Consider the following 25,589-nt stretch of genomic DNA (forward strand, 5'->3'; position numbering starts at 1 on the left):
CTTGGCTGCTTCCAAGAAGGAGGCCCAGCTGTGCCTTTAGAACAACCTCAATTCTGACATGGTTGGCCTCGCACTCAAGACCTGTTCAAGAAGGTTCTCCAATTTTTTCCTCAACAGGGCACAGGCCAGGCCTTGTTAGCCAAGAAAAGTCTCTGGGGATGAGAAGGGAGGTCCCATTTCCTGAGGTGGAGCAGGCTTGTGCCTTTAGAGCTCCTAGGCCTGGGCTGGCCATTGTGTTAGCATTCTTTTCCTCCAGCACTGGTGGGTCTTGTTGCCTGGAGAGCAGCGACACTGTGGGAGGGCTATAGTGGGAGCTTTGCGGGGGGGGCAGCATCATTCAATCCAAATGTTCCTCTTCCAGCCGTTCAGCCCTGAGTCACTAAAGCACAAGATGGGGTGGGGGGTTATCCAATCTTTCCAGAAACTCCTCTGTGAGTCAGCTCACCAAGCCTTCGCCAGAGGCCAAGTGAGTGTCCAGGGCCATGGGCACAGCCACCAGACACGTCTTCCCTGAATGTGAGGGTCACCAAAGGGTGAAAGCCAGTTTCATCTTTTTTGATCTCCATGTAGTTTCATGTTTTTGCTGACAAAATGGCCCTACTGCCGTATAGCACAGCTTTTAGCGTGTGATTTCTTAGCAAAGGCTCCCAAACTTCAGGACAACCGGCAGCACTGTCAAAGCAGAGTCCAGTGGCAGAACCCACACACAGTTCTGTTTGCTCACTGGAGTGGTGTCATTTTGACGGTTGGGTTCCACACTGGACCCCAGAGCCCTGATGCAGAAGGGGGTGAGAAATAACAGTCTGGGGGGTCGGGGTGCACGGGGCCTCTACCTGGCAGATGCACCAACCAACAGGTACAGCCCCAAAGGCCCCAGGCCCAAGTGTGAGTGGGCATCTGCTGAGGCCAGAAGGGGACAAAGAGCAGGGCAGGCATGCTGGCTAGTGGCAGCAGAACCCTGCCCTGGCTCACACATTACAGATTAAAACTGCCATGAAGCTAGGAGGGCCCTTGAAGATCAAGGCCCCTCTCCCTCCCCAAATGTACAGATGAGGAAACTGAGGCACCAGAAACAAAGCTGTCTCTCTCCTCTCTTTTCCAGGGGTAATGACTCAGGGGAATCCAGTGCTGCAGTAGACGCAAGCCAGGCAGCCAGGCCTCCCTTGGCTGCCCCTCATCCATGGAGTGGCTGGCAACCCAGCTCTGCCCATCTCCTTTGAGATGTCATCTCAGCCTGGCCTCACCTCATTCTGATCTCCCTGGGCTGAGAAGGGAACCCCTCCCCAGCAGGAAGCCTGCCCTTGAGGGCCCAAGGCCTCGTGCATCCCTCATGACTCATTCCAGGGCTGAGCCCCAGCTCAACTGGCTACTGGGCTACTGGCTTGGAAGTCTCTGTGTGCTCCCGGCTGCCCCACAGAAGTGACCCATCCAGGAACCAGTGGGCCTCCATGTCCACACTCAACTGTGGTTCTGGAACTCAGCCAATCTGAGCCCACTCAGGCTCTGCCACAACATTATTGCGTGACAACCGGGAAACTACTGCCTCAGTTTCCATAGCTATCACATGGAAACAGACTGGTGTAAGGACAAAACGAGTTCCTTGATGGGAATGCTGTGGCCTTTAGTGCAGAGGAAAGCACCCTGGGCCTAATGACCCCCTCCCCAGCCCTTCCCCTACGTCTTGGCTCCATCCTTTCCAGACACCCAAGCTCAAATGCTATTACTATTAGAACCTAATATGTGAGAATTGGGAGAAGACAGTGCAGGAGGACCTAGGAGTTGGGGACACTTGCAGTGCTGTCAGGGGGACCTTAAGCCCTCTCCCCTGTGGCGGCAGGAGGTGGCCCAGGAGGCCAAGCTGTACTCGGTCCTCGATGAGCCCCTCCGCTTCTCTTTAAAGAAGCAGGGGTGCCATCGGAGATTCTTTGGTGCAACCCGACCCCAGCCCAGGCTCAGCATAGGTCAGGGCCCTTCACCTCAGGGGGCCCTGAGACTGCTCCCCAGTCTCAGGGCCCCCACGCAGCAGGGCTGTTGGGGGCCAGGGGATGCAGTGGGTATCCAGACAGGGGCCTCGGCAAGAGGAGTGGGCAAAGGCTTGCAGGTGGGAGGAAGACGGAAGGAGGTGGGAGAGGTGGAGGGAGACGCCGGGCAGGCCGCGGCCCCTCCCCGCTCCCTCCCTGCGCGCCGCCGGCGACAGTGCCCCTCCTGGGCAGGGGGCGGAGAAGACGGCGACGGGAGGGGAGGAGGCGGCGGCGGAGGCGGGATTTGGAGTTTCCCTCCGCAGCGGCGGCGGCGGCGGCGGCGGCCCCTCGGCTCCAGGCGAGGCCGCCGCCCGAGGCTCCAGTGGCGCTCGGCGGCAGTGGCGGTGGCGCTCCCCGCCGCCCGGGCCTTGGAAACTTCCCGGCCGCCACGCGCGGAGCCGGCGCAGGAAGCCGAGCGGAACAGAGGTGAACAGAGGTGAGCGGAGCACGCGGCGCCAGGGCACCCACCCCACCCCACCCCCACCCGGCCTGGCCGCCGTCCGACGTGCGCTCCTCCACCCTGCACCCCCAAAGTCTTGCCAATGCACATCCTGCGGAGCCAACCACGCGCCCCTGCGAGACCCGCTTGGTCCTGCCACCACATACCCCCGCATCCCACCCATGCACCTACCGTGTCCTCCGCCACGCACACCCCCTGCCACTTAAGGCGAGCGCACAAACCGTGCACCGCGGGCCCAGGTCCCTACAGTGCAAACAGCTGCCCCTAATCTACCACTCACCACTGTCCCCAACTCAGGCCAGCACCCATCCCAGACCCTGCCACACCTCGAAAACACACCCAGGCACACGTATTCCCAAAACATCTCTGCACTCTCTGCACTAACATAGCTCCCCTCACTGTGCCCCCACCATCTCTGACTCCCCATATGCTCATTACAGACACTCCACCCACATTCCCAGCCCAGAGACACTGCAATCCACCCACCCCAAGTGAAGCCCCAACACTAACCCACACCCCAGTGGCCGACACTCCCCACTTTCTGCAGCTAGGCCCACTCCCCAACATGTAATCTCAGACACCCCAATATGTATGCACACCTGCTGGATTCCCGCTCTCCAGCACCCTGCACCGCCCCCATCACAAATAGCCCTCAGCAGCCCCCAGCACATCCCTGAGTCCCTCCTACCACCACCCCCAACACCTGGCACGCGGGCTCTAGAGGCTGCAGCATTTGGTGACATCCCTGCCAGGTGCCTGTGGCTCGCCTCCGGCAGCGACTTGCCATCCTGAGGGCCACCAGGTGACTTCCTAAACAGACCTTGAGTCTCCCCAGCGACTGGTTTGGCCTCTTCCCTAAGAGATAAAGAAGGCTCTTGGGGAGCAAGGTACCATACTTAGATATGGGGGCGCTGGTGGGGGACGGGAGGAAGCCTAGAGGCAGGCACTGAAATGGAGGCAGAACACTTAGTAGGTGGGTTCCACAAGCACAGGAATTCACACAATGTGTGTGTCTGTGTGTGTGTTGGGGGCAGAATGTGTGTGCTTGTGTGCTTGTGTGGGAGGGGCATTGTGCAACACGCTGAGAGAAAAAGCAAAAGCAGCACCCTCCTAGGCTCCCTGGGTGCAACAATTGGTTTCATTCATTCATATCTTCGTTGTAAACGAGCATTTCTTCCGTGAGCTCCCAGCTGTTGCCAGGCCCCACACTGGGGGCTGAGGCCAGCTTGGGGCCGGGCAGACACCCGCTCCTGCCTTGGAGGAACTCCCAGTCCCACGAGGAGACCGACCAGGAAAAGCAGAAAGCCATCCCCAGCAAAAAGTGAATTTGGTGGAAAAGACACAGGATTTGGCAGAAACGCTGTCGCTGGGAGTTGTGCTCCCGGCCATGTGACCGGGCCGCGACAGCCGAAATCCTGCCACTCGGCCCGGCGGGAACCGTACATTTCGGAATGGGGGGATGGCGGGAGAGGCGGGGCGCCGCTCTCCGGAGGCTCTAGAGACAAGAGGACACACGCGACGCGCAAGGGGCCTAGGGCTGCAACATCCCCGCGGGCTCCTAGAGGCAGTGGCGAGGTTGAGGAGGAGGCCAGGGGTGCCCCGCGTGGGCTGGGGTAGCGGACGCAACGCCCACCCTGCGGAGAGCCTTGCTCCGCCCGCCCGCCAGAGGGGGCCTAGAGAGGCCCAGGCGCGCAGCCCGCCTCCCCCTGCCCAGCCTGCCGGAGAACAGGCGCGGGGCGGGGTGGGCGCCCCGAGTGGGCTCCCAGAGCAGGCGCTGCCGGGGGCCCGAGTGCGGGCGGGCCGGCGAGGGTCGGGGGAGGGGGGTTTGGCTGCGCTCAGCCCTGCAGTGCGGAGGTGGCAACAGGTTCCAGTTCGTCCTGCTGCTGGCGCAGCGGGCGCTGCTGGCGCCCGGCACAGAGCACTCGCTTTTCTGGTTGGAGGGCTTGCCAGCAGGATTGGGAGAAGATGCAGGGGAGCCACTTTTCAGGCGTTGGGAGACAAAGGCCCCAACACAATCCCACTCTGGGTTGTTTCTTGGAGCCTAGCTTCCTCTCCCTTCACTACGGCAGAAGTTGCCTCCCTCTCCATCATCTTCCCAGCCAGCTTCCCATCACCTCCTCCAGGAAGCCCTCTCAAGAAAGCATACCTGGGCATCTCAGGAGCTCCTACCTCTCTGGGGGTCCAAGACCTTCTCTTCAGCCACACTGAACCCCCGTGACAGCGTGGGTGGGGGTATGTGACTCTCCACCTTCCTGTCAGATGACCTTTCCACCTCACTGCCTACAACACAGCCAAGCCAGGAACCCCAGGCTGGCACGTTGCAGAACCACTTGGTGCCTGCAACCCCTGGCCACCCCAGGGTCCCACTCACAGGTGCAATGGGCCTGGAGGGAGCCCCCAGTCTTGGGGCCCATAGCCAGGTGGCAGCCTACTTCTGCCTGTGGCAGCGAGGATGGAGGGATAGGAAACACTGGAAGACAGAGTCCCTGCCTAAGAGCACGTGGGACAGAGGGAAATGGGCCCTGCTCTGACCTCCACCCTCATCCCCAGCTTCCCAAACTTCAGTTCTTAGGCAGTGCAGCCTCAAAGAACTGAGGTCTAGAGCACACAGGAGGGAGACCACAAAGTCCAGGAGACAGAGAAAGGCTGCCTGGTGGAGAGCACCTTGGCGGGGGGCGGAGGCGGAGCTGAAAAAGGAACAGAATCTCTACAGCATGCAAAGGAGGGAGGCCTGGGCTGAGGGAAGAGGGACACAACCTAGCTGCCCAAGGCCCCTGGGTGCTAGCAGTGGGACTCATCCCAGAGGCCAGGAAATGGTGGGCTATGGCCAGAGACTAGACCCAAGCTAGTGACCCAGTGCACCAGGGATGAAGAGAAGATGGGGTGACTGGAGGCCCCTTTGAGGAGGCCTGGCTCTGCCCAGCATTACCTCCTGAGTTTTCTCATCTTACTCTGGTCTGAGAGGAGTCTTCAGTAGCCACACTAGACTTAACTAGCCTAAAGCTGGGGCTTCCGGTGGCTTTGAGCCCTGTTCTCCTTTGTCACACGGCTTGTAATGCCGCATCCTATGTGCATAGCTCTGCCTTCTTTTGCTTAACTCCTTAGGGTTAGGGTACATTCCCAGAAGTGGACATAGGATGTGCATTTCTTCCTAGCCCTAGATGCATATTACCAAATTCATTTCCAAAAGAGCCAATAGAGAATCCCCCAACAACCAGCAGTAGAACAGCAGGCCAGTTTCACAGCACCCTCACCATCACTGGGTGTTCTCATTTTGAAAACATTTTACTAATATAATAGGTGGGAAGCGTTATCTTGTTTTCTGTTGCTGTTACCTTGGTTTTTAAATTTGTTTTCCTCCCATGTCTGAGGTTGAACCTCCCCCTTCTCCTGTTTCCTCCTTCATGCAGTCTTTTCTGGTTCCTTGCCTATTTATCTATCAGAGTCTTAACCTTTCAGTTAATTTGTATCAGCTTTGTCTTATCTGTTGTACATTTTCTTTCACTCTGCTATTTGCTTCAGATGAGTTTTAAATAGAAGGGACATAGAACCAGACTTTTCAGAAAACTTCCCCACCTCATTTCAATGTCTCGGCACTTATCACACCTGGTGTCTGGTCCCCTGTTGGTGACAGGCTTGTCCTACTAGCCTGGGAGCTGTGTGCAAGCAGAGACCCTGTGTGTCTTGCCGGTTCATAAGCCTGTGTCCATGGAAGGTATGGAGGCCACCAGCCTTTGCTGAACAAATGTTCTGGTGCAGGGCGGGGCAGAAGGTAGTTGAGGCAGACAAACCTGGAGTCAGGGAGAGAGAGCTCTGGAAACTCTGTCAGCGACCTGGTCAAGAGCTGGCAAGAGCAGGGCAGAGGAGAGAGTACAGATGTGGGACTTAAGTAGAAACTACTTGGCTCTTGACTAGACAGGAGGCAGAGGGAGAAGCTGGGGTGACTCCCAAGATCAGTAACGTGATAAGAGCAGAGTACCAAAGTTTGGTACCGGGAGCTCAGGGCTCCTGGGTGTTTTTGGCCAGGCCTGCTCCAGTGAAGCCAGTGGGGGGGTCCAGAAACTGCCCTCTAGCCTAGTCCTCTAGCCAGCCTTGGGTAGAGTTATGGACCAGAAAGCAGCAGTGGATTTCTGTTCCTGTTTCCTCCTCCCCTCCATGATTTCAGTGATTTCAGTGACAGACACCCCACTGTAACCCAAGGTGGTGGCCATGATGAGCCACTAGATAGATGGGGCCACTGAAGTCTACTGCTGGGACATGAGAGTCCAGGGTCACCAAGCGAGTAGGGCTGGAAGCAGCCTCTGGGGCAGGGGCACTGGGCTCTTGTCCCCACCCCTCCCCCTGCCTCCGGGGCCTGACTGGCGCCGGCCAGGGGAGCTGTGGCTGGTCCCCTGCTGGGCCCCTGACCTGCCCTTGGCCTCTGCCCCGGCCCTGTCCCGCTTGGGTGGAAACCTAGGCTGGAGGGAGGGGGCACCCGAGTGCTTTCGCTGGCACCCGTTGGCTCGCTGGACCCCTGACCCCGCCCACATTGCCCCGCCCCTCTAAACGGTAACTCCTTGTCCAAAAGCAGCCGCTTCCCAGGTGGAAATCAGTTCCCTCTGCTAGGGAGCAACCAGCAAGTGGTCAGCGAAGGACTCAGGACTTTGCTTCCACGTGCCCGTCTGCTCGGCAGCACAGCCCTCTTCCCTTCGTCCGAACCCAGGAACATCCTGCCCGGAGACCGCGCCCGTGTCCCATCCTGGCTACCGCGGAGACTTCGGATCAAGCCTCAGGTCTCTCTTCTTTTCATTTTCGAGAACGGGGTAGGGACTATAGCTGGGTCAGATCCGAGAGGGCTAGCCAAGGTCCATCACCTCAGTTTCACCTTTATTCTCCGGGCCCAATTGGCCGTGGAGAAGATCTCAGCCTTGAACCCCTCTCGCACGCACATGCTCCCAAATTCGGAAGCGCGAACGTGGGGAGTGATTTCGGGCAGGCCAAGGGATAGAAATCTAGAAACAAGGTATGTAAGGAGGAAGGTGGCCGTGGCCTTGGAATGTCCCGGGAGAGGCTGGAAAGTAACCCACAGCTCTCAAAGGGGCCGTTGGATGCCCAGCCTCCCTCTTCTTCCTTTCCCGGGGCAGTGAGCAGCGACCAGGAACCCAGGTGGCTGCTTTGGGTGTTTTTCCTGGGGCGCTGGAGCGCCTTCGGAGTGTCCTCACTGTGGGAGGGGCGCGAGAAGAGAATCGGGAGGTGGAGAGTGTCCCTGCGGGACCCTGGGAGCTTGTTTTCAGGGCACGGGGGTTGGCTTCACATCTTGACTCCCGAGCCCGCGCCCTGTGGCAGCCAGGTCGGAGGACGCAGGCTCACGACGCATGCTTCCCTCTCTCCGCAGCACCAGCGGCCCGACGTGCTGAGAGCTGCGAACCCATGGAGTGTCTAGGTCGCTCGAGCTTGTGGCTGCGCCGGGAGCTATCACCCCCGCAGCCGCGGCTGATGCTCCTGGACTGCCGCAGCCGCGAGCTGTTCGAGTCGGCGCGCATCCGCGGGGCGCTGAGTGTGGCCCTGCCCGCGCTGCTGCTGCGTCGCCTTCGGCGGGGGAGCCTGTCGGTGCGCGCGCTCCTGCCGGGACCGCCACTGCAGCCGCCCCCACCCGCCCCAGTGCTCCTGTATGACCAGGGTGGGAGCCGGCATCGGCGCGGGGAGACTGAGGCCGAGGTCGAGGAATGGGAGCCGGAGTCAGTGCTGGGCACCCTGCTCCAGAAGCTTCGGGACGAAGGCTACCTGGCCTACTACCTACAGGGTAGGTGCAAGCAGCTGTGGCTTGGTGGCTTGGTTGGGCACTGGCCTTGGGAGGATCCTAGCCCAAGAGTCAGGGCCCCCCCCCCACCTTCCGAGGGGATTGACAATTCATTTGATTTTGAGCAAGCCCCCTTTTTGTGTGTAAAGTGCAAGAGAGATACCCTCCCCTGAGTATGACCTTGGGCAAGTCCTTTACCTTTGGGAGACTCAATTTCTGAGTCTGGAAAATGGGGAGAATCTTGCTGACCTGACTTAGCTCACAAGATTTTCAGGAATGTAGTACCACATGCGGGCTCCCGGCATTTCTGAGATAGTGATAGCACCTCCTCCAGCTTCTCAGCCTTGGGCAAAGGAGGCAGGGGACACAAGAGGACAAATCCTGCTCTGCAAAGGCTCTAGTGGGGGGAGGGGAGAGAGAGAAGCAGCGAAGACAGAAGGAGCTTGTGGAAGCAGAGACCTGCCCTCTTACAGTCATGACAAGGCTGGGGGGTGGAGGAGAGACAGGCTGATACAAGCCTGTTGGCTCCTTGCCGACACACACACACACACACACACACACACACACACACCCTCCAGAAGTCCAGGGTAAGGACAGGGTTCCCATGAATCTACAGAGCCAGTCGTCCCCACCACCCCATCAAAGAGGGTCTTTGGTCTTTGTTCCCTTGCTCCATTCTGAATGCCCGAGGATATAGAAATATCCATGTTGGGTTTCCCGGCCCCCACCCCAGCCCAGGGAAATAAAAGTTATCTGTAGACCAAGGAAATGCTCGCTTCTTGGGACTTTGGAACCATCCAGGTGGAATGCTGCACACTCTCCCAGGCTCCCCTTCTCTTGGGGTCCCATTTCATCCCTGAAGAGAGCACAGAGATGGCTGTGACCTGACCCCTGCATCGGGTGCTCCCAGTTGAGCTGGATAAGGAGACACTCAGGCAGAGAAGTCACATCTGTATCTTTCCTCTTCTTTAACTGATGGCCTCCATCCTCCCCCAAACTAGCAGTACACCTAGACTCTGTTGAGCCCTCATGCTTGCCTCAGCTTGACCCTGGAGGTTTAAGATCCTTTTGGGGTGGCTTTGCCTGGGCCCAGCAGCCACAGTGGGCACTTGCTATCCAGAAAAGTAGCCAATAGTACTAAGTGAGGGTGGCTGGGCTGCCCATAGCACACCACACAGTGACACCAGTCTAAAACATTTGGCTTTCAAGTTCTTTTTGGGGACATCTGCAAGCCCCCTCAGGTGTCGGGACTGTCTAAGGTCAGTTCCCTATTCCCAGCCAGGGGCACTTAGCTGCCCAGGAGTCCAAATCAGCAGGACACCCCCTCTCTTCCCTCAGGTGGCTTCAGTAGATTCCAGGCTGAGTGCCCTGACCTGTGTGAGACCAGCCTCAGCAGCCGTGGTGGCTCGAGCCTGGCCATGGCACCCAGCCCTGTAGTGGGGCTGGGTGGCCTGTGCCTGAGTTCTGAGTGCTCTGATGCAGAATCTGAGGCCGACCGAGACACCATGAGCTACGGCCTGGATTTGGAGGCTACCACACCCCCGCCAGGGGGTCTGCTGCCATCCTTCCCTGTCCAGATTCTGCACAACCTCTACCTGGGCAGTGCCCGAGATTCAGCCAATGTGGAGAGCTTGGCCAAGCTCGGCATCCGATACATCCTCAATGTCACCCCCAACCTCCCTAACCTGTTTGAGAAGAACGGTGACTTTCACTACAAGCAGATCCCCATCTCGGACCACTGGAGCCAGAACTTGTCCCAGTTCTTTCCGGAGGCCATTGCATTCATTGGTGAGTCCACCTCGCCCTCCCCTTTCTCCCTCCTCCCCCCAGGTAGACTCCTGGCCTCTCCCATTTCTTCTTCCTCTCCCTCATGATGGCTCCTCCCCAGCTTAGCTGCCATCCCCAGAGCCCAAAGCCAAGGTGGTACTTCTGGGGTTGGGCACTGCTGGGGCCAGGAGTCCTCAGCCCAAGCAGGGCTCCCAGGCAAACCTGGCCAGGGCCATCTGGCTTGGAGGGTGGGGCAGGGGCTACAAGGATCCCTCCAAAAGGCCACTAGCCTGCACCTCATGCTGGACCCCACTTTGCCCCCCACCTAGATGAGGCCTTGTCCCAGAACTGCGGGGTGCTTGTCCACTGCCTGGCGGGTGTCAGCCGCTCCGTCACCGTCACTGTGGCCTACCTCATGCAGAAGCTCCACCTCTCCCTCAATGATGCCTACGACCTGGTCAAGCGGAAGAAGTCTAACATCTCGCCCAACTTCAACTTCATGGGGCAGCTGCTAGACTTCGAGCGCAGTCTGCGGCTGGAGGAGAGGCGTGCCCGGGAGCGGGGGAGTGGGGGGCAGGAGTCTACCACCTCTGACCCACCCTCCTTCTTTACCACCCCCACCAGCGATGGTGTCTTTGAGCTGGACCCCACATAGGTCCCTGCCTTGCCCCCCCATGGGTGGTGCTCCCAGCCACCCATGTGCTATGGGGGAGATGGAGGGAGGGGGCTCAGCTATAAGCGGGGGGTGGGGGGAGGGTTGGTCGGGAAGCACAATACCTCATTTAGGGGCTGTGGGAAGAGGCAGGAGCTAGGAGTCCCTCCAGGGTAGCCACCAGGAGAGACCTGTCCTGCCCACTTGAAACATCCTCGGGAATCCTATTAAATGTGCCTATGGGCCGGCCAGGGACCACCGGCCTGACCCTTGCCGCTTTGGGGCGGAACCATGCTCCAGAAACTGCCTCTTCTGCGACTGTTACTTTTTTCTTTTGGGGAGGGTTCCCATTCTGAGGGACCATTCCAGGTGGCTGCCTGTTCCCAGGCCTAGGCCCTGCGTGCTCTGCCAATTCAGCTGGGCCCTGAGCTGCCCTGTGGTTTCCCCCTTCAGGAAGGGCGTGTGCCTGCTCCAGCCACCTCATTTGCCACAGGGACCTGCTCCCAGTCCCATCCCCGTCCCCAGATGTCTGTTTTTGGGGAAGGGTTCACCACTACCACCAGTGCAGTCACCTCCCTGCTTCTCTTCCAAGAGCTTCCCAGGGGATGTGGACTCAGAGGTGCAGTGGCCACCCAGCGCCCATGGGGACAGGCCCTCTCTGGGTGGCTTCTTGCTGGGCAGCACCACTGGGGAGAGTGCTAGCCTGAGAGCCTTTGGGAGGGTTCCCAGCCACACATCTGGCGCCCTGACTGTTTATCCACTTGACATTTAAAAAGATGCTTTTTTTTCCTCTTTCCCAGATGTCTTGACAGGATCACTGGGGCTCTTTGTGACTGAGGGTGGTCAAACTGCCACCGAAGGAGACGGGGTCTCAGAGCAAGAACTGGGGGTAGGGGAGGGGAAGAAGAAGGCCTGAATTTTGATGCTGCGGATCCCACACAGCCACACACACACACAATCATTCATTGCAGTACACGCCCCTGGCGGGTGGTGGGCAGCAGCACTTACACACCTACCCTAGCCTGCTTACGTGCCCGGCCCAGTGACCATCTCACCCTTGGGAACCCACCCCACAGTTCCTTTCTTTCTTTGTTCCTGAATAAACGGTTTATGCAAGATACTGAACTGAGGGAAGCTGCTTACTGAGCACCTTGGAGGGTTGGGTGGAAGGTGGGGAGGGAGGCCTAGGAAGTGGGTGGTAAGCTGGGCTGCTGCGGGACTCAAGCACTGCCCCACCCCCATGTCGTCACTTCCCACCTGGTGCCTGGACTGCCTGTTGGCCCAGCCTCTGGCCAAGTCCCCCATTTACTCACAACCCATTGAGCCTCTATCTGTCACACACAGCTAATGACTAGGACAAGGCAGTGAACCAAAGGGGCCTGCCACTTGGAGCAAACTTCCTGGGAGGGAAGACACTAAACAACAGACCACATAAAGCATAAATGACATTGAGTGTCTGAAGTGACAGATCACGGGAGCAGGGACCCGGAAATGACCAAGGAGTTTGACGGTTGCACCCCAAGACTTGGTGTGGAATCAGACCCAAGCCTCAGTATGAGGCAATGGAAGCCACCAGAAGGATGCAAGCTGGGAAGGGACAAGGACAGACTCACATGTCCCAACACCTGTCCCTCTGGTTGATAAAGTGTAGAATTGGACCAAAAGCCCCAGGCCAGAGGCAAGGAGAGCTTGCAGAGGCCACAAAGCCACCTCAAGTGACAGATGGGGTTTGCTCCTCCCTGGCCTCCTGGCCTCGGCTCTAAATACTTCCAGTGCCTTCCACACTTAGTAGCTGGAGTGGGCCCTCAGAATTCCCAACCACAGAGACATGACAGGAAGTGGAAAGTAAGCTGCAGGGTGGGTAGGAACAAGTGCAGGATGAGAACGCAGCAGTGACTTTGAGCATATCTGGGAAAATCTTCCCAGTGCAGAATCCCTAAAACATATGACAAAAACCCCTAAAACAAAATCTAAAAACATGTTGGAATGAATGGTTTGCCTGGTAGGAAAATAAGAGAAAACCTCCGAAGTCAGAAACTATGAGGATACTTGTGTCAAGAGGAGTGAGCCAGCCCTGGGGCTAGCACCTGTCTGTGGGGAATCTACACCCAGGAGCCCAGGGCCACCCCCTTTCCCTTGAATGCCCACTTCCTGTACCCTTCTGGACACCACCCATGGTAACCTAGAGAAAACACCTGGGCCCCGCATATGGCCCATACTCTGGAAAGCTGATGCTCACAATAGGTGTGGATGGCAGAAAACTGGCCCCCTCAAGATGGCCACATCCTGATTCTGGGACCCTGTGAATATGGTGCATTACATGGCAGAAGGGACTTTGCCAATGTGATTAAGTCAAGGATCTTGAGATGGGGAGACTATCCTGGATTTTCCGAGTGGGCCCTGAATGCCATCAAATGCATCTTTGCGAAGGAAGGAGGAGGCATGAAGGTGAGAGAAGGAGGCGTGAGGATAGAAACATGGGTCAGAGCCAGAGAGAGATTAGACGATGCTACACTGTTGGTTTTGAAGATGGATGAAGGTGCCACAAACCAAGGAATGTGGGTAGCCTCTAGAAGCTGAAAAAGGAAAAAAAAAAATGCTTTCTTCCCTTGAGCCTCCTCAAAAAAAAAAAAAAAATGCAGCCCTACTGACACCTCGATTTCAACTCAGTGATATCTATTTTAGATTGCCATAACTGTCACATGATAAATTTGTGCCGTCTTAAGCTACTAAGTTTGTGATAATTTGATATAGCAGCAACAGAAAACTAATACAACCGGTGACCTAGGAAAAAATACCCCACCAAAAGAGGTGAAGATGTCTGCCTATCTGGACCTTGGATCTAAGTAGAAGTGGAACAAAAGGAAAATGTTGACCTGAGAATTGATAGTCACAAGCTGAAATTTTAGCTTAGAATGGTCTCGGCATAGAGGAGTGGATTCCCCAGAATTTCTCTTTCAGGGACTTAGGGAGAGTAATCTAGTTGGGGGGACAGCTCCTAAATTTGTCTTGAAGCTGATCTGATTAGCTTGCACACAGATTTTACTTAGACTGTGACAGCCCAATAAAAATAGAAAAGTTTAAAACATTTTTTAAAAGTTCTAAATTGGTTGGTCCAAAGGGAGTATTGCCCAGCAGTATGTGGCAGAGGCAAGCGTAGGTCCTCTGTGCAGGGGTGTTCTTCAAATACAGGCCTCAAGGGATTCCTATAGAACATTCTAAAAAAAATATAATAAAAAACACAAAATGTACAAGGAAACAATTCACCATGCATTACAAAAACATATACATTTAAGTACCAATCCTGCAAAAATAGATTTTTAAATTATATGACATAAATGAAAAATACACATGACCAATATAGTTTTAAAAAATGAAGTATCGCCCTGGCTGGTGTGGCTCAGTAGATTGAGCGGCAGCCTGCAAACCAAAGGTTCACAGGTTTGATTCCCAGTCAGGGCACATGCCTGGGTTGTGGGCCAGGTCCCCAGTTAGGGGTGCGTGAGAGGCAACCACACATTGATGTTTCCCTCCTTCTTTTTCTCCCTCCCTTCCTCTCTCTAAAAATAAACAAAATCTTTTTTTAATGAAGTATCAAAAGTATAACAAAAGAACAAGAGACTACAAAATGACCAAGTACTATTGAAAGATGACCAAATAAAACTTCTAGAAATCAAAAATATAATAATTAACATTAGAAATTCAAGATATGGGTTAAATAGCATATTAAATACAGCTGAAACTGGTGAAGTGGAAGATGGATTTAAATAAATTATCCAGCCCTGGCTGGCATAGCTCAGTGGATTGAGCGCGGGCTGCCAACCAAAGTGTCGCAGGTTCGATTCCCAGTCAGGGCACATGCCTGGGTTGCAGGCCATGACCCCCAGCAACCGCACATTGATGTTTCTCTCTCTATATATATATATATCTCCCTCCCTTCCCTCTCTAAAAATAAATAAATAAAATCTTTAAAAAAATAAAAAAATAAATTATCCAGAATGCACAACAGAGACACTGAAGTCACACAAATACTTACTTGAACTTGTAGAAGAAGAAAAATGAGAATAGGGACTATGCAATAGTAAAAAAGACAATGGCTTTTTCCAAAACTGATGAAAAGACACTGTGGAAAAGAATATTAAGTATCCCCCAGTATGCATCTTCCCCTTCTTGCTTTTACAAATAAAATCCCCAAAGGTTAACAGCACATCTGGCTTCCCAGCTAGAAACCTTATTTCACATTCTCCCTGGTGGCTAACTGTGGCCATGTTCTTACATGTTGTCTACTTTCTCCATTAGAGCCATTAGTATATTAATCATAGTATTTCAAATTGCTGGTCTGATAATTCCAGTATCTCCACCATATCTGAGTCTGGTTCTGATGTTTGCTCTTTCTCTTCAGAGTGAGTTTTGTTTTCTGGGTTTTTTGGGGGGGTTTTGTTTGTTTGTTTGTTTGTTTGTTTGTTTGCTTTCAGTATGCTTTTGCTTTTTTGTTGAAAGCCAGACATGATGAACTAGGTAAAAGGACCTGCAGGAAATAGGCCTTTAGTAATGTGGTGATGCAGTGTGAGGGCAGAGGAAGCATTCTGTAGACCTGTGTCAGGTCTGTCTTTATGTGAGCCTGTGCCTCTGCACTGTGAACATCACAGTGTTTCTCAGCTTTCCCCTCCTAAGGTGAGATAGGACGGGCAGAGGGGATGGGTGTAGGGGATTTATTTCCCTTCTCCCAGGTCTGTGAGACTCTGATAAAACCTCCATAGGTCAGGCTTTGATATAATAATTTATCTTGAGGGTGGGCCTTGTTAAGAAGAACAGAGTACTCTGGTATATTTCAAAATATCTACTTTCCCCTCTCCCCCTGCCAGAACCATGAGATTCTTCTCCAATCTTCACTGTGAGAACATGGTGAGGCTCCTGGAGGTAAAACCCACAAAAGTGCAAAAGCTTCCCTAAGACTGTCCCCCTCCCCCCACCTGGAGTGTTTAACTCTCAGACTTGTCTGCAAGGAGCCTCCAGAAATTCATCCATTACAGTTCAGGTTTTCCTGCCCCAGCACTGTTCCCAGCTGTGGGTTTCACTCTGGTAAATTGCAATTCTCTGTATTCACCTGTCTCTCCAGTTTTGAGGGCAGCAGTTTGCCCCACAACCTCAATTCTCTGATGGATCTAAGAAGAGCTGTTGATTTTTCAGGTTGTTCCATTTTTACTCATTATTAGCATGGAGTAATGACCTCTAAGCTCTTTGCATGCCAGGCCATAAACGGGAACTGCCCTGAGTCCGTTTTGATTGACTGATTTTTATCATTACCGGTTACATTCTTATGTTTCTTCAACATCGGTAAGAAAGTCTGGGTGGTGGAGTTTGCCTACTTGTTTCCTCTCTTTCAGGCAGCACGGGGTCCTCACTGACGGTTGTCCACCATCTAAAAACAGTTGATTCATACTTTTTGCCAAGTATTCCAGTTGTGTATGATGGCAAGATAATTCTGGATCTTGTTACTCCCTCGTGTCCATATCAGTATTAAATAACTTTAAACTTTGTTAAGATAAATATGCATGCTAAACCTTCCAGAGTAACTCCTGAAAGAACACAGAGTGTACTACTTCTAAATTAGTAGAGGAAAAATAGCAAATAATGAGAAAAAAATCTCAATCCAAAAGAAGTCAAAAGAGAAAAATGAAGAAACAGAAACACTGGAATAAGTAGAAAGTATAAAATAAGATTATAGAAATTAATCCAAATATCACTAAGCAAAATAAATAAATTGACTTTTCAACTTAAAAACAGGATTTTTTAGCTCTGGCCAACTAGCTCAGTTGGTTAGAGGATCATCTAGATATGCCAAGGTTGTGGGTTTGATCCCCAGTCAGGGTACATGCAAGAATCAACCGGTGAATAGGTGAAACAAAAAAACCAACGTTTTTTTCTCTCTCACTCTCTCTTGCTCTCTTTCCTTTCCTCTCTCTCTAAAATCAATAAATAAAACGTTCAATAACCTCATAAGCATATATTTATTTTAAAAAGACAGGATTTTTAAAAAATCTACCTATAATCTATTTATAAGAGATACATCTAAATGATAGGACAAAAAAAAAAACAGATAGAAAGGGCAGGACTTCCAGCTATGGTCAAGTAGGTATTGACAAAAACAACCTTTATGACCTGCAAATCAACCAAAGGTATATAATAAACTGAGAAACTGAACTTTGGGAATTTGAGTCATTCTGGCCTAGGCAACTCCCATCCCTCCCAGCTTTCTTTTTTTTTTTTTTAAGATTTTATTTATTTATTTATTTTTAGAAAGAGGGGAAGGGAGGGAGAAAGAGAGGGAGGGAAACATCAATGTGTGGTTGTCTCTTGTGCACCCCTTACTGGGGACCTGGCCTGCAACCCAGGTATGTGCCTTGACTGAGAATCAAACCAGCAATCCCTTGGTTTGCAGGTGCATGCTCAGTCCACTGAGCTACACCAGCCAGGGCCCATGCCTCCCAGCCTGATTGGCATGGAGGTTCTGCCCAGGCAAGGCAGCCTGTGAAGACCAGCAGTTTTCCTGCCTAGGTTTGAAGAGGACTTAACTCAATTTGAAGTGTTGGGCAATACCCACACCCAGGGGCATCGTCAGTAGGAGTGACTTCTCAGAGGCTGATCAGCAGGGAAGGACCAACAGTTTAGCTCTACTGGATTGAGGTGGTGAGTGTGGTTGGGGCAGCATAATCCTGGCTAACCAGAAAATGGAGAGGTCCCAGGCTATTCACACTCTCCTGGATTACCTCGGGGCTGTGCACATGTACACAGGAGATTCAAAAGGGCCCAGCAAAAAGAAAATCCACAGAAGACCTTAAAATAGCTTAACCATCAAAAGAACTCCCTTGCCCAAACATAGATCCACCAGCAGAGCACTACTATGTTTGAGCACAGTTTCTGTCCAATAACTGGCTGGCCACTGAGTTAGGCAGATACAGGGGTAGCCCCTAGGACACCAGGCTTAACAGTTCAAACTATAATTTTTTAAAACTAAGCACAGACACTAGTAACTGCATACTGCAGGAGGATGGATTTCAGAGATTCCATCCAGAAAAATTATACAACAAAGAAACAAACAAGTTACAAAACACATGCACAGCAAAAATAACAACTCCTAGGGGGAAGAGGAATATCAGAATCCAGAGTCACTAGAAAACATTATCTAAAATGTTCAATTTTTAACAAAAAAATTACATAACATGCAAAGAAACAGCAAAGTGTGACCCATATTCAGGGAAACAACCAGTCAATAGAAACTATGTCTACGTGTTCCCAGATGTTGAACTAGCAGGTGAAGACTTCAAAGTAGTTATTATAAGTATGTACAGTGTACTAAAGAAAATCACATTTAAAGAGTTAAAGGAAGGTATGAAAACAATGAACTAACAAGTACAGATTTTCAATAAGAATCTAGAAATTCAAAAAAGTAACTAAATGAAAATCATGGAGTTGAAGAATATGATAACTGAAATGAAAACTTCTCTAGACGTATTTAAGAGGAGGCTCAAGATGTTTAAAAAAATTAGGAAACTTGAAAACAGATCATCCAATCTGAAGAACAGAGAGAAAAATGATTGAGCTTCAGAGACCTGTGGTATAGCAACATGCATACTAAAACATGTGTAATGGGAGGCTTTGAAGAAGAGAAGAGAGAGGAGGGGATAGAATAAATATTTCAAGAAATAATGATGGAAATGTCCAAACTTTTATAAGAAACATTACTGAGATCCAAGAAGTTCAATGAACCCCAAGTGAGATAAACACAAAAGAGCTAGCTGTAGATGCTTCATAGTGATACTGTTGAAAGCCAAAGATAGACAATTTTGAAAGCAATAAGCCCATGCAGAGGGAACCACAGTAAAACTAAGTTAACTTTTCATCAGAAACAATGGAGGCCAAAAGACAGTAGGATGATGTAATTAAAGAGCTGAAAGGAAAAGAACATTATCAAAAATTCTGTATGTAAACCTATCCTTGAAAAATTAAAGGTTACAACAAACAAGTGTTGGAGAGGTAGTAGAGAAAAGGGAACCCTAATGCACTGTTGGTGGGAATTCAGACTGGTGCAGGCACTGTGGAAAACAGTATGGAATTTCCTCAGAAAACTAAAAATGAAACTGCCTTTTGACCCAGTAATTCCACTGCTGGGATTATACCGTAAGGATCCTGAAACATCAATCCAAAAGAACCCATGCACCCCAATGTTCATAGCAGCATTACTTACAATAGCCAAGTGCTGGAAACAGCCTAACTGCCCATCAATAAATGAGTGGATCAAAAAACTGTGGTACATTTACACAATGGAATACTATGCAGCAGAAAGAAAGAAGGAGCTCCCGCCCTTTGCGACAGCATGGGTGGACCTGGAGAGCATTATGCTAAGTGAAATAAGCCAGGCAGTGAAAAAAAAAATACCATATGATCTCACCCATAAGTAGAACCTAATCAATAAAACAAACAAGAAAGCAAAATAGAACCAGAGACATGGAAATAAAGAACAAACTGATAATAACAAGGGGGGAAGGGGATTACGGGGAAAGGAAGGAGAAGGGTCAAGTCAAGGAACACTAATAAGCAAGGACTCATGGACAAGGACAACAGGGTGGGGGAGGATTGAATGTGGGAGGGGTGTGGGCAGGACATGGGAGAGTAATGGGGGGGGGAATGGGGACAACTGTAATTGAACAATAAAAAAATTTAAACATTGAAGGTTAAAAACACATTCCCAGATAAATGACTGAGAAAATTTATTGCTAGTAGACTTCTTTACAAGAAATATTCAAATAAGTACTTCAAGCTAACAACAGTTAATAACTTGAATTCACAGGAAGAAATAAAGTGCATCAAAAATAATTAATATGTGGGTTAATATAAAAGTCTCTTCTAATACATTTTCCTCATTTCTTAATTTGTTGAAGACATACAATTGTATAAAGCATTAGGTAAAATACTGTATTTGGGGATTTATAACTTACATAGATGTAATGTACATGGTATTAATGGCACAAAAGAGGAGGGAAGGAATGAAGCAGTCTTGGAACCAAGTTTCTACATTTTACCAAAATTGAGTCAGTATCAATATGAAGTAGATTGTGAATAAGACACATAGTCGTGCAACTGCAATTAAATATATATTTTTTAAAGTCAACAGAGGAAATATTTAACAAAGAGAAAGCAGTCAAGGACAAAAAGAGGAACAAAAAAGACAGAAAATATATAAAAGACAAATAGCAAAATGGCAAACATTAATCCAACCATATCAATCATTCCATTAAATGTGGATGATCTAAAGACCCCCACCAAAAATCAGAGATTCAAAAAAGCAAGATTCAAGTAACTATATATTGCTTACAAGGGACAAATCTTTGATTCAAAGACACAAATAGACTGAAAGTAGAAGGACAGAAAAAGACATATCATGCAAACAGTAACCATATGAGAGCTGGAGTGGCTACATTAATATCAGATAAAATAGACTTCAAGACAAAAGCTATTATTAGAGAAAAAAGAAATTTTTCATCATGAGGAAAAGGTCAATTCATTAGGAGGACATAACAATTACAAACATGTACACATCTGACAGTACAACCCCAAAGCAGAAACTGACCATACTGAAGGAAAAAGAAACAATTCAGCTATGATAGTCAGAGATTTCAATATCCACTTTCAATAACTGATAAAAGTAGAAAGAAAAGCAGCAAGGATACAGAAAACTTCAACAACAATAACAACAAATTTGCATGACTGGAATCTATAAAACACTCCATTCAACAAATGCAATATACTCACTCTTTTCACAGACACATGGGACATTCTCCAGGACACGACATAGCCTACGTCATAAAACAAGTCTCAATACATCAAAAGAGACCAAAATAATACAAAATCTGTTCTCTGACCACTGTAAAATTAAATTAGAAATTTTTTTAAAAGAAAAAATCTAGGAGCTTTGGCTGGTGTGGCTCAGTGGATTGAGTGCCAGCCTGTGAACCAAAGGGTCGCTGATTCGTTTCCCAGTCTAGGGCATAGGCCTGGGTTGCGGGCCAGGTCCCCAATAGGGGGCACTCAGGAGGCAACCACACACTGATGTTTCTCTCCCTGTCTTTCTCCCTCCCTTCCCCTCTCTAAAAAATAAATAAGTAAAATCTTAAAAAAAAAGAAAATGAAAAAAATCTAGAAAATTCAAAAATATTTGGAAATTGAGCATCAATCTCCTAAACAGCACAGAGGTCAAAGGAAAAAATTACAAAAGAAATTGTAGGATACTTTGAACAGAATGAAATGAAAACACAACATGTCAAAATTATGGGATACGGCTAAAGCAGTTCTTAGAAGGAAATTTACAGCTTTAAAAGTCTATACCAGCAAAAAAGGAAAGGTCCCAAATCAACAACCTAATGATCCACCTTAATAAACTAGAAAAAGAAAAGCAAACTAAATACAAAGCCAGCAGAGGCCAGATTAGTACAGATACAAATGAAATAGAAAACAGGAAAACAATAGAGAACATCAGTTCAAACAAAAGTTGGTTCATTGATTTACCTAGAATGATCAAGAAAAAAGATTATCGAGATTAAGAATGAAAGAGGGGACATTACTATCGACCTAAAGAAATTAAAGGGATTATAAGACAAAGTTTTAAAGAATTTTATGCCAAGGAACTAGATAATTCAGATGAAATGGACAAATTCCTAGAAAGACACTAATGACCAAAATTGACATTGAAATAGAAAGTTTGAATAGACTTATAACAAGCAAATAAATTAAGTTATGAACTAAAACTCTTCCCACAAAGAAAACCCAAGACCAGAAGTCTTCACTGGTGGATTCCACCAAGAAACACAACTGAACATATATGTCCACACAAAACTTGCACAGAAATGATCACAGCAGAATGATTCATAGTAGCCAAAAGGTGGAAACAAGCAAATGTCCGTCAGTGGAGGCCTGGATAAACAAAGCGCGGTCTAGCTGTACTATGGGACATTATTCATCTATAAAAAGGAATGAAGTACTGACAACATGGATGAAAACATTATGCAAAGCATAAGAAACCAGACAGAAAAGGCCACATCTTGTATGATTCCATTTATGTGCAATATCAAAATAGGCAAACCCACAGAGACAGAAAGTAGATTAGTGATTGTCAGAGGCTGGGGGTGAGGTGTGGTGGGGATATTGTGGAGTGACCACTAAATGGGTACAGGGGCTTCTTTTGGGGTGATGAAAATATTCTGTGATTAGACTGGGGTGATGATTGCAAAACTTTGTAAATATACTAAAGAACAATAAGTTGTAGACTTTAAAGGGGGAATTTTATGGTATGTGAATTGTATCTCGATTAAAACAAAGTTTCAAGTTTGAAAGGAAAAGTATGGAACAAGATATAGCTGGCAAGTATCAACCAAAAGAAAGTTATAGTTGCCCTGTTACTGTTAAACGAAGTAACACAATAAGGCAAAGACATTACCAGTGCTAATGCATGTCACCACATTTGGGTTTTTGGGGTTTTTTCCTTTGTTATTTTTTTAATTTTAAAAAAATTTTAATTGTTGTTCAGGTACAGTTTGTCACCACATTTTGATCAAGTATATCACTTCTAAGCTCATCTGCACTTAGCAATGTCACTTGAAAATATATAAAGTGCTCTGGCCCAGTAGCTCAGTGGGTTAGAGCATCATCTGATACACCAGGATTGCAAGTTCAATTCCCTGGTGACAGCACATACAAGAATCAACCAATGAATGCATAAATAAGGGAAACAACAAATCAATATCTCCCTCTCTCTCCCTCCCTCTCTCTCTCCCTTCCTCTCTTTTTTAAAAGGTTTTGTTTATTTACTAGACAGAGGGCAAAGGATGGAGAGAGGGAAACGTCAATGTGTGGTTGTATCTCGAGCGCCCCCTACTGGGGACCTGGCCCACAGCCCAGGCATGTGCTCTGACTGGGAAACTAACTGGCGACCCTTTGGTTCGCAGGCCAGTGCTCAAGCCACTGAGCCACACCAGCCAGGGATCCCTTCCTCTCTTCAAAAACTCCATAATTTTTTAAAATCTTTAAAACAATACAAAAGCAATAGTTGAAAGAACTGAAAGGATAAACTGAGAAGAGCAATGAGGCCTCCTCTGGCATGAGGGGAGCCACTGAACTGTCCATGGGACCTGGGGAGAGGGCCTGGAGATGAGGTTTTTATATTTATCAAGAGAGGACAAATAGGTCTAGGAAATACAGAAAAACTCTTAACGTGAACATCTGACCCTGTGCCCTCTTGAGAAAGTTCACTTCCAGGCTGATCTCTAGTGACTTCTCACAGCAGGCCTCAGTCAACCAAACTGGATGGTTTGTTATTTTCCAAACATTCTACCTCAGAAGCCAGGAATGGAGAGAGCAGTGCCTGCACAAAGCTGGGGCTGGGCAGAGGACATGACTGCCACATGCCCACTGACCGGCTAGCAGGAAGGAACTTGGCTTAGAGTCGAGAGGGGCCTGGCTTGGCCCCTTCATGTCCTGAACAAGCCTGTTTCTCTCCTGAGTTCTGGGGCAATGGGGGTGGGCGACATCCTCAACTCTCTTATACCCTTGTGACCCATCTCCATCTTTCCAGTCCCACTTCAGCCACCCTGGCACAGCCTCTCTATATGTCCTGCCTTGCCCTTTACATGACCCACACACATGTACACCTGCCACCAGCCCTGCCCCACTTCTAGCCATCCCTCACACTGAACTCCAGAGGGGTTCTTTCTAGGGCCCAGATGCCATGCCCCACCTCTACCACTGTGGAATGACCTCCCCGGTTCTCATTTCACAGGGAATTTAAATAAATGAAATTGAGGCACAGAAGACTTTGAAGGTGACAAAACCACCTGCAAGGCTCAAACTCAAATCCAGGGCAGTTCCTCCAGCCTAGTGTTCTCTCTTTCATCCCTCACACTGAGTTCACTCCCTGGGAGAAGGCTGAAGAACTCCCTGATCATTTTCTCAAGTCCCTACACAGCCCTCACACGCACAGAGGCAGGCAGCATGATAGAGCACAAGGCTATGTGGCCTCGGCTCGGTTACTTGGCCTCACCATGCCTCAGCTTCCCCAGCTGTAAAGTGGGGCCAATGATAACAAGAACGGCTACTTCTCAGTCGAGATCTGAGAGACTACTGGCAAAGCTCTCCAGAACAGAGTCTGGTGCACAGTGAGTCCTCAATAAGAGCTCCCACTGAGCTGATGCTTGGGATCAGTGGCAAAGCCAATTGTAGATTTGCAGAGAGAACGGTGAGAAACAAGTCTCTTTTGCTCTACTTCCCCTTCAGGCACCTCCTGCTTGCCATGTCCAAAACCAATCCCATTGTCTCTCTACAAACCCACCCAGGTGAACCCCTCTTGCTGAACAGTGGCACAATCCACCCAGAAATGCACAGGCCACCCCACACCCCTCTCCTTCATTCTCCACCCCACTGTGGCCCCGGGCTGAGCTTTCGTAGATCCCCTACCACCCACAGGTCTGCTCGGAGACAGAGTGTGTGACCAACCCTGTGTGGTCCAGAATGAGGGAGAGAGCTTCCTCTCGGGACACCCACAAGGCTTCCCTCTCAATTCTGGTCTGGTCCCCGACACCCAAGGCCAGCCTACTGGACCCTGCTCCTGACTCATAGTACTGAGTTTTCTACCACAGCTCAGTACTTACCACAGACTGGATAAGAGCACTCCAGCGGTTGACCATTGCTCAGACTAAAGCCTGACTCTGGCCCTGCCAGGCTCTGATCCCTCCAGCCTCAGCGCTGAGAACCTGTCGTTCCCTGAGTGTGAAATGCTCTCATGGTACCCCTCCAGCTCCCTATCACACACCTCCCCCCATCTCTTGCCTTTGGCTGAACCAGTCCTTTCTCTCTCCCAGCTCTCAACTGACAACCTAGCTGGCCCAAACCTTTCTTCTTACAAACTGGCCCCTCAGATAGGAAGGGCTTGGAGGGATGAAGGAAAGGTCCTACTCTCTGCCTCACCCAGCTGGGCAGGGCAGGACCTCTCTTCCAAGTGAGGATTTTCCTGGGGCAGGATCTTGGGGGACAATAGATGCTGCCCCAGATGCTGAAGGAACAAGGATGGCTGATGAATGTGACCATGGTGCCGCCTTCTGGCCGGAGGCCAAACTGCAACCTGTGTTGGGGCAGTGGGAGCTGCTGCCCCAACTCTGCAGCAGTGATCTGGCAGCCGGCCTAGGCTGGGAGAGCTGACCCTCTATGAACGACTGCGATTCCTTCTGGAAGGCTGGCTTGGACATTGCTGCTCCTGAGCAGCCAGCATGCTGCTTTCCCCACACAGATCATTCCTATCATCCGGGTAAGCCCACCCCTGCACCATAGGGCCTCCTCCATGAGGGCAGGCACCTTGTCTGGTAGGCTCAGCACCTGGCACAGAGCAGAGGCCTGAACAATATTTGACAGACAAAACAAGAATGAGTCGGTGTCGCAGGGTCTAATGGAAACAACTGGAAAGGGGGCGGGGGGGAGCCAGCAAAGGGACACTGGTGAAGATGTCTGAGGTAGCAGGAGAGCTGACAAGGTCCCAAGTAGGGAGATAAGGAGAGGCAAAACAGGTCGTTGTAGGTGAGAAGGCCAAGTTGTTGAGATCTGGCCATGGTGCTAGCTGCCTGAGGTCCCCTGGATTGCGTAACCCCAAAGCCTGGAGTGAAGGATGACCCAGAATTGGCCATGGGGACAGACAAGAAAGCTGCCCACCCACCTCTAGACTCCCCCAGGCTCAGGGACCTGTGGGGAGGTATGCACAGGGCAGTGTGGAGCAGGGAGGTGGTGGGAAGATGCTGGGAGCAGAGGACCCCAGAGGGTCTGGTGGGCCTGGGACCCAGCAGGTGGGCATGCCCACCCTGGGCTATGCCC

General features: G+C 50.3%; 1 protein-coding gene across 2 annotated transcripts; it reads left to right on the forward strand.

Moving 5' to 3' along the window:
• Positions 1–2,301: 2,301 nt before the first annotated feature.
• On the forward strand, positions 2,302–10,690 carry DUSP9 (dual specificity phosphatase 9). Of its 2 annotated transcripts, none has more exons than XM_045845453.1 (5): positions 2,302–2,457; positions 7,049–7,253; positions 7,856–8,263; positions 9,599–10,048; positions 10,357–10,690. In XM_045845453.1, the coding sequence occupies exons 3-5, from the start codon at positions 7,891–7,893 to the stop codon at positions 10,680–10,682; spliced, it is 1,149 nt and encodes a 382-aa protein (XP_045701409.1). In that variant the 5' UTR covers positions 2,302–2,457; positions 7,049–7,253; positions 7,856–7,890; the 3' UTR covers positions 10,683–10,690. The 2 variants fall into 2 exon arrangements, with proteins under 2 accessions (XP_045701409.1, XP_045701408.1); XM_045845452.1 differs by having other exon boundaries at positions 7,052–7,253.
• The last annotated feature ends 14,899 nt before the right edge of the window (positions 10,691–25,589 follow it).

The sequence above is a fragment of the Phyllostomus hastatus genome, unplaced genomic scaffold, assembly GCF_019186645.2.
Source record: "Phyllostomus hastatus isolate PE091 unplaced genomic scaffold, TTU_PhHast_1.1 phas_contig_471, whole genome shotgun sequence".
Classification (NCBI taxonomy): domain Eukaryota; kingdom Metazoa; phylum Chordata; class Mammalia; order Chiroptera; family Phyllostomidae; genus Phyllostomus; species Phyllostomus hastatus.

Excerpts from the sequence above, each read along its gene's own strand:
- DUSP9 (XM_045845453.1), top strand. The coding sequence starts at position 7,891 with ATGGAGTGTCTAGGTCGCTCGAGCTTGTGGCTGCGCCGGGAGCTATCA. Across the intron at positions 8,264-9,598 it reads CCTGGCCTACTACCTACAGG|GTGGCTTCAGTAGATTCCAG; the intron begins GTAGGTGCAAGC and ends CTCTTCCCTCAG. Across the intron at positions 10,049-10,356 it reads GGAGGCCATTGCATTCATTG|ATGAGGCCTTGTCCCAGAAC; the intron begins GTGAGTCCACCT and ends CCCCCCACCTAG.